The sequence below is a fragment of the Gymnodraco acuticeps genome, unplaced genomic scaffold, assembly GCF_902827175.1.
Source record: "Gymnodraco acuticeps unplaced genomic scaffold, fGymAcu1.1, whole genome shotgun sequence".
Taxonomy (NCBI): domain Eukaryota; kingdom Metazoa; phylum Chordata; class Actinopteri; order Perciformes; family Bathydraconidae; genus Gymnodraco; species Gymnodraco acuticeps.
The window spans coordinates 1,770,624-1,783,970 of NW_022990652.1; the positions used below are offsets into that span (position 1 = coordinate 1,770,624).

At 37.9% G+C, this 13,347-nt stretch overlaps 1 protein-coding gene across 1 annotated transcript in view; it reads left to right on the forward strand.

The window, feature by feature from the left end:
- The window catches only part of lpar1 (lysophosphatidic acid receptor 1), a 37,977-nt gene extending 25,778 nt beyond the window's left edge, over positions 1–12,199 (forward strand). The window contains exon 3 of the mRNA XM_034229518.1: positions 8,215–12,199. Coding sequence (XP_034085409.1) covers positions 8,215–8,546 — 332 coding nt within the window. The 3' untranslated portion in view covers positions 8,547–12,199. The remainder of the gene's footprint in view (positions 1–8,214) is intronic.
- Positions 12,200–13,347: the final 1,148 nt, after the last annotated feature.

The window sequence follows — 13,347 nt, forward strand, 5'->3', positions numbered from 1 at the left end:
TTTTCCGTGTTTTCCGCATATGTGCGTGCAAAACCTTAATGCTAGAAATTGGCACACAATGGCAGCATCTGTCCTTATGAGTTTAAAAAAAAAACATCCACAGTTTCCTCAAATGCTTCCTACAGTAAGAGATATGGAATGGAAGAATTTTGTTTTGGGACAGAATAATCGAGGGCCATTCTATTTCGAAAACTTCTGTGTTCACAAACCCCAGGAAACAGAATCTGGTGGCTTCAATAAGCGAGAGGAAGAATACAATTAATTGTTACCACACACAGTTGCAAACAGTTGCAGGATAGGACCTGACTGGTATCATTTAAAATACTACAAAGACCAAAGTGTGGTTTTAAATCAGATGCAGTTTGCGAAAATTGGATTCAGAATTTGGTGGTGAATAATCTTCCTTTTATCTTTTAAACAACAGAACATCACAGAGCGAAAAAATAAAGAAGTAACTTGGATTTAAGTGAGTCCTTGCTGCTGACCAGAAACTCTTCTGATACATCAAGCATGGTTGTGTTAGCAGAACAGAAAACCTCCATTATTGCCATTTCAAAGACCTTACTGTACTGTCAAAGGCTCGTTTCCCCGAATCATTAGAACATTGTGCCACCATCAGCTGACCCATCACTGTCTGCACCACAACCCTCTTTATCAATTATTAAAAATGCTCCACTGAATGGGAAGATTAATCTAATCTCCAATGTGAGTGCGGAAGTAAGTGGTGTGGGAAAGATGATACAGAAAAAAACAAATCCCTATTCCGACAATGAGGAAGTTCCAGGACATTTCTGAAATATACATAATGGTTTCTTACTTCAGCGGTATCATGGTCATGACCACAGATGGTATTTCGGATAGGGACATGATAAAGAGATAAACAGACATGGGGCAAAGAGAAAGACCGGTTGTCGAAAAGCTTGACGAACAAAGTCAACATAGAGTAAGTGACAAGACGTAAAGAAAATAGGGAAAATGTATGCAGTACATTTAAAGAATGAAAGGATAGGGGAACAGAGGGAGGATAGAGACAGGAAACCAGCAAGAGACAGAGCGAGACAAAAAGAAGAATGAGAGCAGTAATTTAATCTTGGGATTCATTTTTATGTTCCTGAGAGACTCGCACATTAGTGGAAACCCAAGCCGACATGAAGAAATTCGAGAAACAATGGGAAGGCACGAATATCCCAGAAAGCAGAGTTTGAAGCTCGATAATGACTTGAGTGTGTTTCTACATGTGGGATTAATCAAAACCCAGAAGTGTGAGACACGGCCCTACAAGCATCAGTGACTTCATGAGCAGTGCAAAGTTACATTTACATTTGACAGTATATGCTGAAAGATTGACGTTACTGCTGACAACTTTCCATCTATCTTTCTGTTCTAATTAACATCATTACATCATGGTGAGAGGGTCGTTTTGTGTGTAAAGCACAAAGTGATCTACACTGAACAAAAATATAAATGCAACACTTTTGTTTTTGCTCCCATTTTTCATGAGATGAACTCAAAGATCATTTTCTATATACACAAAATAACCATTTCTCTCAAATATTGTTCACAAATCTGAAAAGATCTGTGATAGTGAGCACTTCTCCTTTGCCGAGATAATCCATCCCACCTCACAGGTGTGGCATATCAAGATGCTGATTAGACAGCATGATTATTGCACAGGTGTGCCTTAGGCTGGCCACAATAAAAGGCCACTCTGAAACGTGCAGTTTTGCTTTATTGGGGGGGTCTGGGGGGGTCCGAAAACCAGTCAGTATCTGGTGTGAGGGGTAGGGGTAGGGTTAGGGTTAGGGTAATGTTGTGAATCGAGTGGCCCATGGTGGTGGTGGGGTTATGGTATGGGCAGGCGTATGTTATGGACGACGAACACAGGCCACTCAATTCACAACATTACCCTAACCCTAACCCTACCCCTAACCCTACCCCTCACACCAGATACTGACTGGTTTTCGGACCCCCCCAGACCCCCCCAATAAAGCAAAACTGCACGTTTCAGAGTGGCCTTTTATTGTGGCCAGCCTAAGGCACACCTGTGCAATAATCATGCTGTCTAATCAGCATCTTGATATGCCACACCTGTGAGGTGGGATGGATTATCTCGGCAAAGGAGAAGTGCTCACTATCACAGATTTTTCCCGATTTGTGAACAATATTTGAGAGAAAGGGTTATTTTGTGTATATAGAAAATGTTTTAGATCTTTGAGTTCATCTCGTGAAAAATGGGAGCAAAAACAAAAGTGTTGCGTTTATATTTTTGTTCAGTGTAGTTACAGAACACAAGGCACTTCAGGAAGGAGGTCGGGGAGGAGGATTAGGTATACTAAGCAAGTGACGTAGACACATAGTGGGTGACGTCAGTTAAAATCTTGTCTCCTAGTCAATCTTGGTGTGTTTTACCATGACCACAATGTTTCACTAACCTTAACAAAGTACAGATTTGATGTACAGAGGCACGCATAGGCAAATACACATTTTGTAGTGTAATTTTAGGACTTGTTGGAACAACTACATGTTGGACCTTGGCCAATTGGGGCTTGTCTTCTATTGATTTTATCTTAAGTGATCAAGACGTTCAAGTTATGCAAGTCAATTTGTCAGGGCTACAACAAAATTGTTTCACCCAACCAATACCTTACCTTAGTGTAGATATTGATAATACCGTCAGTTAATTTTAGGGAACAATCCTTGTCGTACCATTTTGAAAAAAAACGTTTCAAAACTCAACAGTGTAATCTTTGGAAACATCCCCACCCCTACCCAATCCCTTGACCTCATTCGACCAGGGCGCACCCTACCTCACAAATCCTGATTTATCTTTACTCAACATTCCGTACTCTTCAGTTAAGGACGATTGGTCAGGACCACGTAAAGATCAATCTGTATAATGGTCTCAGTAAACACATCCTTAAGCTTGTGAATCAAACTTGATCGGCTTTAGTTTCAATGTAATCCCGATAGCAGAACAATGTGTTATGTCCAGTTAAAGTACTAAACGTGCAAAAACCTACAACATGATCCTTAAAGCCATTAAAACTCATATTTAAGTACCTCTGTAATTGTGACTCAGAGCAGTTTACATGCTGCTGTAGACAATATGTCATTTACGCTGAAGAATTACGTCGTTAAACTCTTAATGATGTATTTCTGTCTGGAAGAAACATGAACCGTCAGGCATTAGAGAGGAGCCTCTCTTAACAACAAAAAACAAGTTCCATTTACTAATCTGAAGGAGAAATTAGCCATACATACCCATAATCCGCTAACAATGCACTGGTAATATTGCTGAGATGGACAGATTTTCAGAGTGCTTTTATCACCGTCCAAATGTTTTCACATCATTTTTGAGTGCTCTTCCATCTCTTCATGCCCTTTGTAATTATGTAAGTGAGTGTTTGCGTGTGTTTGTGTCTGCACATGTAAGTGTTTATCTGTGTCTACGCTCAGTTTTTGTCTAAGTGTGTGTTTGTGGCAGTTTGGAGTTCATTGTCAACGTTGTCTGGTCTCCTTTATTTCCTTATTTTTGTTCTCATATCCCTCTGTTTTCTCTCTTATGGTAGATACATTTTGCTGGGAAAAGACAAAACAAAGGATGACAGTTAGGAATGATAAAAAAGTACTCATTGAAGTCCAAAAATGTGGTTACTCAGTTTTGGGTTCCTTTTGGGTCCAAAAATAGGATATACAATGGAACAATACTTTTAAAACACTGAGTGTGGGTGAAGATAATACTTAAAGGTGGGGTAGGTAAGTTTAAGAAACCGGCTCGAGATACACTTTTTGTTATATTCCATGGAATGCTCTTAACATCCCGATAGCGATGAATATCTTAAGTGCTTTGACAAAAGATCCATAGAAAAATGTCATCTGTGGAAGCCGTAGAACTGTAAAAAGCACGGATGGCCTACCTGCCTGTCAGCTTTCCATCTGTGCACAAACTTATCTCGTGCCCTCATTGCTCATGTGCGCGTTCGTGTGTTTTGGAGGAGGGGCTTTGTAAGGAAGAGGCAGATTTCTTTTGGTTGTGTATTTTCAAATTCTAGCGCACTCGAGCTGGTTTCTCCAAAATTACCTACCCCACCTTTAAGTATTATTGCATTTTTGTTCGTATCAAGGGTTTCTGCTTCGTATCCATTGATTTATGTAATTTATCAATTTTCCTTGTTTTTGTCCCTCTTACAAAATGACATTAATACCAATTAATTCCAGTTTGGCTAGGCTATTTGATATTTTAGAGCTACTTTTTTGGTGGTGTCTCTCATTTTAAGCATGTCTATAGTGTTAACTTAAGGGGTGTTGCAAATTCTAATAATCAACAACCGCCTGCCTCCCATTTATGATCAAGTACATAAAGGTAGATTTCAATGGTTTAAAACGATGTTATGTACTAACACCCATTCATGTTTTGCTTCTGTCTAACCCCTGACTTTTTAAAGTCCTGGATAGTGTGAAAATGTAGTTTTCGCTAAATTCTGATCTTTCCAGGTGTGGCCTTTATTTATTTTTCACTGACTTTCCATTTTTCCACTCTCCTTCATGTGACAAGGCAAATGGATTGACTTAGACCCAGGGACGTGCACAGGTACGGGCTAATGTTGCCCGGGCAACGGCCCTTTTGCCATTTTTGCCTGACCTGCCCCTCTGGAGAGAGCCAGAGTTTTTTTGTTTTCTATTGTGGCCGAATCAACTTGATAAGCCCACAATTAGTATTGTAGCGTCTCGCTGCGGGAAACACACCTTGTCCGCGCTGTCATCTGCCCTCAGTCACGTGACTTTGTTTACAATCTGACAGCTGGAAGCAAAGGAAAGCCCTCCGAGTCCAAACTCATATGGCTATGGTTGGTGATCACACCAAATGCCTGCCCTGGCTCCTGCCCGTTATAGGGGACAAACCAGGGGACTTTACTTCCTCTTGACACCGTCGGTTACTTACAAAAAAAAACACCTAAATATACTTGTTATTGTGCTTCTGTCTTTCTGTGTCTTTTACTCTGCTCCGTAAACTCCCTCACCCTCGCTCTCTTTTCTTGATCGCCCTCTCACGGAGAACACTTCACTGTCCCGCTTTATTGATTTCTGCCATGCACTTTAGCTTGACCATCTCTGTTATTAAGTTATGGAATTCTAAATAAATAAGTAATTAGATACCTTACCGTTACTACGCTCATAAAGAATGATAAGAATAATGCGTATTGAACTGGTTTAATTAATTAGTGAGTTTATTTAAGGTAATTATAGAAGCCCTATGTTATCAGTAGCCTATGTCTGCACAGCAGTAACAACGGTAAAACTACATTAAAACAGAATTGTCCCCATTGTTTCTTTAATAGTTACTAACATTTGATATTTTAATGAGATATGGACCGCAAATAACGAATTTAGCAGTTGGACATAAAAGTCAACTGAGTGTCACTTGCAATGACAGTGTTGTGTTTTTATTTTATGAGTTTATGTTAGAATTTTCAAAAGGCCCTTTTTTTTTCCAGAGCAATAGCCCCTCCAAATGTCTGTGCACGTCCCTGCTTAGACCAACATATGTATTTGTTTCTTCCATAAACGAAAACTCAGTTTTACCCTTTGTGGCAGAAACACTGCTCTTTGTGGCCTCGGTGAACCACACCACATATTTTTGGGCAGAGTAAAGCAGCAGCTTTGAGATGAAGGGTGTAACGCGAGCAACCATACACCCCTGGCTTTAGAGAGGAAATGAAAGAATCCAAGGGTTAAACCTCTCAGTTCATAACTTCACACATAGACAAAGTTTCTTCCTCTCAGGCAGGGCTAACATCCTGTAAATATACATGTTTCACAATCCATTTAAAACACAACAGAACCAATGTTGAAGAAGAGGCTTGTTGGGAATGTAGACATGTATTTAGTTGCTATTCTTGGACAAGAATAAGGGTTGTGGTTAGGTTGGGTTCCAAGACTATATCATGTTTCCATCATCACTATCACAAGTGTTTCTAAAAGGCAGGAAACATGGTTCAATAATACACTCATAATGTTGGTTTCGGTGTTGTTTTTTGTGCAGTCGTTTCCTGTTGATGTTTCAATAAGAGACAACTATCTCGGACACTTTCTCCACTGGACTGCAAACCGTTTGAGGAATTTATATAATTCTGGAGAGAATGGCTGCATAGCTGGAAAGTGAGGTCAAGCCTTCGCTGCAGCTGCCGCCTGCAAAACACTAACAGATAGCAGGCATGCCTGTCAATATTGTGTCTCACGCTCTTCCACTTTCTGTCTCCACTTCACTTGTGGGGATGAGTACTGGAGATCTGGTTGCAAAAATTAGGTAGAGGTTAATCATTTATTTCTGTAGATGTTGCACATTAAGAGAGAGAAACATTTAGGGTGATGAACGATCATGTAAACCGTAACTGTTTTGAGGAGGAAAGCACTGGCAAATTATGTTTATGGTGCCACATTAGAAAGAGCTCATAATAACTGCCTATTTAGTTTGACTCATTTGACTCATTGGACATATTTCACATGTACTTCTGACATTGGGCTTTTATTTTTGAAAGGTTCTTGGTAATCCCGATCTTTGGAGCCCTAAAAGTTACAGATTATTATTAAGTTACAGTCATAGTATACTGTATGCATTATGTAACAGTCAAAGTATGCAGTATTATATTAAATGAGAATACCTAAAATATTGGAAAATATATATTAGTGATATAATTGAATTCCTCGCGATAAATCATACATCATTTTTCCTCGCATCAAATTGTAAAAAATGAACACCAGGACTTTTCTTTTCTTTTTACTTTAGTTGTTTCTTACTTTATTATATCAAAATAAAGATAAAAAAATAATATGTATTTACAATGAGTTTAAATTATTCATATCTCACTGGTTAGTAATGCATTTAGGTATATTTATAAAAGGAAATACCGTCCTTTTTAGTGGTATTTTTGCACCCACAATAACAAGGTATTTGAAATCACTGTACATTAACAGAACTTTGTATTCAAAAAGTATTGTTAAAAGTTATATATGTGGTTGTAGAGTGATATGGGTGTTGTTGTTTTGTTCTATAGACTGATTGTGTGGTTGTTAAGTGATGGTGATGTGGTTTCAGAGTGTTTATCTTGTTTTAAATAATCAACTGTGTCCTCATCTGCACCATACTGTATAGGGATGTGTTGTTGTAAACATTTCTTTCAGTGCCAAATACACTTTCTGCATTCTAACTTTTTGGGGGTTCATTAGAGGGAGAGGAAATACAAGTCGTTATCAGCTTGATTCAAACATGCCACATGATGAGTCGTACATTTTAAGGCGACACTAAAAAGACATGCCATTTTGATGAAGTCATCAGTGCTCGGGTTTATTTCTCTGGCAGTGAATCATTGAGTCATAATTCAAATAAGACATCCATACATTAGAATAGGTAAGAACTTAAGCTTAATGACTGATGAGTAATAGTAACTCACGTGAGAAGCAAAGCCATGACACATAACAGGGGCCAAACCGGCTAAATATACAATCATCTGTCTTGTATGTGCCACTTAAAGGCTTGAGTTATTAATTTGGATGACTTGCACATTTCTATTAAAGGGAAACCAGGGCTTTTTAAAAATAAAAAAATATATTATGTCAATGAGGGCTGAATTATGAGGATTTTTTAGCATATTTTTTTTTTTTTTATAAATAAAGAGATATTGAAGTGCATTATTGATTTCTATATTTAAAAACACAAACTGAACAAAAAAAGATTTAGACTGTTTTATTGAACATTTGGTTTATTGAACTGAACACAAAAGACATCAGACTTGCTCCCACTTTGCCTGTTTTTAAATCTCATTTAAAGATACTTGTTCTCCCGTGCTTTTGCAGACCACGTATAAGACGTATCAGTCTGTGTTTTCTAAATTGGGGTTTTCTATATTCTTGTGTTTTTACATCATGTATGAGGGTTTTCAGTCTGTGGATTTAAGTATGGTTTTATTGTCTCGTGCTTTTACATTAGTTTCCTTTTGTCCTATCGGTTTTGTCTAAATGTATTTATGCTGTTTTCTTATATATTTATTGATGCACAGCACTTTGGTCAACTCTGTTGTTTTTAAATGTGCTATATAAATAAAGTTGGATTGGATTGGACATGAATAAAAGAAAAATATAGGGATTTTTTGATACAGTTAATCATGCCCGAGTACCAATTTCAACCCCTTTCTCCTTTGCTTCATGTCTCCTCAGGTGCGTTCATTGTCTGTTGGACCCCCGGCCTCGTCATCCTCCTCCTCGACGTCTTCTGCGCCAACTGCAACGTCCTCACCTACGAGAAGTTCTTCCTGCTTCTCGCTGAGTTCAACTCGGCCATGAACCCCATCATCTACTCGTACCGCGACAAGGAGATGAGCGCCACCTTCAGGCAGATCCTGTGCTGTCAGCGGCAGGAGAACGTCAATGGCACAGTGGCTGAGGGGTCCGACCGCTCAGCGTCGTCCGTTAACCACACGGTGCTGAGCGGCAGCTCGCACCCCCACCATCACCACCGAAACCACAAAAACGAACACTCGGTGGTATAAAGAAAGGCTGGAGATGGCGGAGATTAGTCAAAGGGGTTCATCTCTAATTGAAAAACTGACTGAAAGAAGGTAAAGGGCAACATGGGAAGGTCTAGAGGGACTTCGTATGAACTTAAGACGGTGACGTGATACATGTAGGTGGAGTAGAGTTAATGAAGATTTGGATGATGTCACAATGAAGAAAAAAGGCAATTACGAAGAAAGAAGATAAGACTTTAATGCTGTGTGGAGGAAGAAAAGTGTGGGGTCTGTTAGTATTTTTTTTTAGCTGTTATTTTCTATTTGTTTTAAGTGTGAGAAGGACAACGCTGATATGAACTATTTAAAATTAATCTGTGAAAATGAAGGTAATGCCAGTAATATAGTCTTCTCTAAATGTGTATCCTGTAGCCTTATGTTTTAGACTTGATTTCCCCCCCTTGATCCCCATTTTTCATTTCCATTCGACATGTTCCGTACAAACAGCATGACACTGCCGTCAGTTTCCTTCACATCCTTTTACGGATTCAGTTTGAGTCTGAACCAAGATTTAAAACGCTATTTTTCTTTTTCTTTTATGTTTGAAAGAAAGCATTTGAAATCTTGGGGAATTCACACAATCAAATTCAGTTTTGTGATCATCACGTTCAACTGAAAGTTAATTTTGGCTATCTCCAGCAGCTTCACCTTTTTTTTACTTCGGAACTTTAAGGTTGGTTTCTTGATACATTTCCATAAAAGGAAAGTGAAAACAATTTTGGCACACCCTGCTGATTCTGCAAAAAATAATAATATCAATACTCATATGGTCAACAGGTTTAGCAATTTAGAAAAAGCACTCAATGAAGGATTGTTTACAGAGCCACTATTCATTTCCACAACAGATTCATCACTTTTCTAATGAAATTGACCTTACAACCTTACTTACTTACTTACTTACTTACTTACTTACTTTGAGGACTTACAATTCTACTGATCTTCTTTTCTTACTAATGCTTTGGTGAATCAAGTTCCTTCCTTTGTTCCAACTTAAATAAACAAGGGGTCCAAGATCTGTCGTTTATTCCGTCTAAGGAGTTGAAGACAAGTTGTTCCAGGGATCTAACCAAAAAAGGGGAGGAGGATGTTTGTGGTTTTTAGAACAGTGTTATGTGGATACAAGGTGAAGGTCATTTCTGGTGAGCGTTAACAGACTTCATATCATGACATGAAATGTGCTGAGCTGTCTGCCTTAAATGGTTTTATCAAGGGTCTCTGTGTCCATGAGGCTGACTGAGGAATAAGGTTGGGAGGTGGGGATGGGGGGGTAAGAGAATGTTGAAGTAGAAGCAGTGTTTATTTTTAATTGCCCTCTGGTGGAATGGGAAGGATCTATGAAACTGAAAAAAAGTTGTAAATGTTATACATGAAGATTTCTGAAAACTAGAACTCAACATTGTTAAAGGTGACAAGATGGGTCATTCCATATATATAGCATGAACTGGAAGTTGATGAATGCTTGCTAAAATTGTTAGTTGTTATCAATGTTGCCACCAATTATGCATAGTAACCAATTTGACTGAAAACACTAACCTCCAAATGTCATGGCATTCCATATTTTAGTTACATTTCAGTCTTTCGTCAGAGTTCACCTTTAGCATCAATCAGAGAGAGACTCAAGAAGTTCATTTCAAATATTTAAGTATGAAAATATCTTTCCTATTAACCAGAAACTCAATGTCAAGCACACATATCTTGCTGAAACAGTGTTATCGGTGATATGAAGTAATACAGATGTCCCTCTATAATATATGATGTTCTATTTATGTCATTATGAGATGCTTGGGAAATTCACCATGTTTTATTGTTAACCAGTCTTTATTGTCAAATGCTGAGATGTTTATCATCGTTGTCCCTCTGCATGGCATCTAAAGGGACACATCATGTATTTAAATCTTATTGGGTAATCAAGTTGGCACATATTATAGATTGGACTTTGTACTTGTCTTGTTTACCTTCACAACTTAATGAAGCGTTTACCCTCTCAAGACATTAAGCATTTTACGCAGTCCATTTGTAAGGGGTACAGACAACAATAAGGTATGCCAGTTTTCTCTTAGGGCCAATGCAGAGTTAAATGGGGATATCTCATTACAGTCTGGTGATGCTATGACGTACATTGTTAAAAATCACTAGCTGAATGTTTTGCTGTGCGCATTTTGACCCGAAATACATGAAGCTCCAAACAACCTGACAGAAAAGTGAGCATCACAGCCAAAAACAGTCAACTCTTTTCCAAGAAGCAAGATGTTTGTCAGGGATTCTTCAGCTGCATTGCTTAAATGAAGTCAGCTGGTAGTTTTGCCTTTCAAAGCTGGCCAAAATACTTTCCTTTTTTAATGAGTTCTTCATCCAGAGTTTAGATTGTATTTTTGTTCAGGGAGTGTGAAGTGGATTCCTTTGGTTCTTTCTCCTTGTAAATATTTGTTTTAGTGTTTTTCGCCATACTAAACACTCTTAGATGTTTACTTATCGGACAATTCAACTTAATTTCTTAAGATATGCCTTTGAGTTGGCCCATCCTTAACTTCACAATAGGCCTCACAAGTGTATTGGCAGTGCAGCAGTGCCACTAATTGCCAATCTATGGCTCTTAAACTTACCCGTTTTTCTAACAAATTCAGGTTATATAGCTAACCAACAAAACCTTCTTTCTATTTACTTGTTTACCAGTGTGTCGCTCTTTTCACACCTTTGTAAGTATATGTGTACAGTATGTATGTATATAAAATATATTATCCAGAGTTAATCACCAAAGGGAAAGTGTTTTTCTGTTTGTAAATTTAAGTGTGTTATAATCTGTCCAAATGTACTGTAGGATTTTGTTTTTTATGTCATGAATTATTTTTGTTTTTATTGTGACCCTTATCAATGCATTTCCTGTAGAAACTATTACAATTATTAACATGTTTGTGACCCAGAAACAGGAATATCAATGTGTGCAGTGCCTTCAAGTCGTCCTAAGAGTAACCAAACACCAAAGGAGCCTTTTACCGCCCTCTCTGGTTGAAAGTAGTTGTTGTACCTGTAACCACGCCCAACAATTATGTCATAGTGTCCCAGAGTGCACTTGAAAAAACAAATGGAAATCATTGTATGTTTGTGTTGCTAAAACTTTAGCTATACAATTGCCTTAAAGTACACCAAATATAAATGTTTAGAACGATATTTCACTTTTTCCGAAAGTAAATAACGAAATACAGCCTACATTTTATTATGAAAAATAAGGATTTCATAAAAGTATGAAACTTGTCCCAAATGAAAATATTAGATTTGCATTTTAAAAATTGTTCATGGGGACACTTATTGAGGTTTTAATTTAATGTATCGATTTTGTCTTTTCAGTTAACAAGCAGGTGTTATCATAATTCCAAATATTGTTCATCCCAAAGTGTATATATTGAATGATTTAGATTTTGAGGAGCAATGGCCGATCTTCCTAACTGTAGGTCTGAAATATTTGTGTTGAAAATTTGCCAAGATTAAAAAAAAAACATGTACCAGTAGTTTGTAGAAAGTAATCCTGACACAGACGTTAATGTAATTTCCATACTATCCATACTGTACGGGCCACTATCAATGAATGTCCAAAGTCATAGTGTTATCACAGCAACAATAAAAACATGAGAAATGTTGATGTGGTGGTGTTTTCTATTGTGAAATAAGGCCTTTCTGAACGTGTGGATCTTACTTCAACTTACATTAGTGATTGTCAACTGTTGACCCGTGCGCCAAAGCTTCCCTTTGGGCCACAGGATATTAATGAATTAAAGAAATGTGACTCTCTCCAGGTGCAGCTCTTCGGATAATCTATTATTGGCCAGTTTTACAAGATAAGTTTGGGCAGTGTTTGACCGGGGCAGTTTTGGCAGTTATTCTGTACCATCTGTTGCAGCGGTTGCAATGTAGCATGCTAATCGGCTAGCCTGGTCAGTGAACCTTATTTGGCATTGATTTGTTTCAAACTGTAGGTTGATGTTGTTCAACTTTAGTTTGATACATTTTTTAATACACTTTAAACATTTAGATTGTGACCGCATCATCCAAATGTGACTATTAAAAGAGTATACGAAAAACAAACTGGACAGCGATTCCTTACTGCTAATAATTTAAAGGACACCTATCATGCTATATTTAAATGATTATTGTAGGGCAGGAGTGCCCAACCTTTTTTGAACCGAGAGCTACTTTTAAAGTTGCCAGTCTGCCGAGATCTACCAGTCCAAGCGTCCAGGCGTAGCCATTACTGACAGCCTACTACCAGGTAAATACACACTTCTACTTGTGTAAAACTGAGTAGTGTTGCTACAAAAGTATAAATTAGGCTTACTAATAAGACAACTCAGATCTGAAGCTACACAGGAATCTGCTGCCAAAGTGCAATAAAAAAGACAAAATTAATAGAATCAAACCCTTTTTTTGTTGCATTTAGTAGAGTATAAAAATAAATGCCTTTTAAAATAGGATGCAAGCAACACTAGTTTCTTAACCTGAATTGATAATAGACTATAACCTTTATCTTTATCTTATACCATTTTGTACAATAATTATAATGAATAAGTTCAAACAAACAAAAACTTACAGCTGATTAATAACGGTATCTAACTTGAGTTTTTATTATATCAAAAACCTGTTGAAATGCTACTGTTATTTTTACTGTCCCCAAAAAGCGTGTCGGCAGCCTCCAGGAATGCTTCTTTCACAACTTCGCCATCTTTGAAAGACTCGGGCCTGGCGCCACGAGGGGGCAAAAGGGGGCATTGCCCCCTAAGTTGTTTTATTT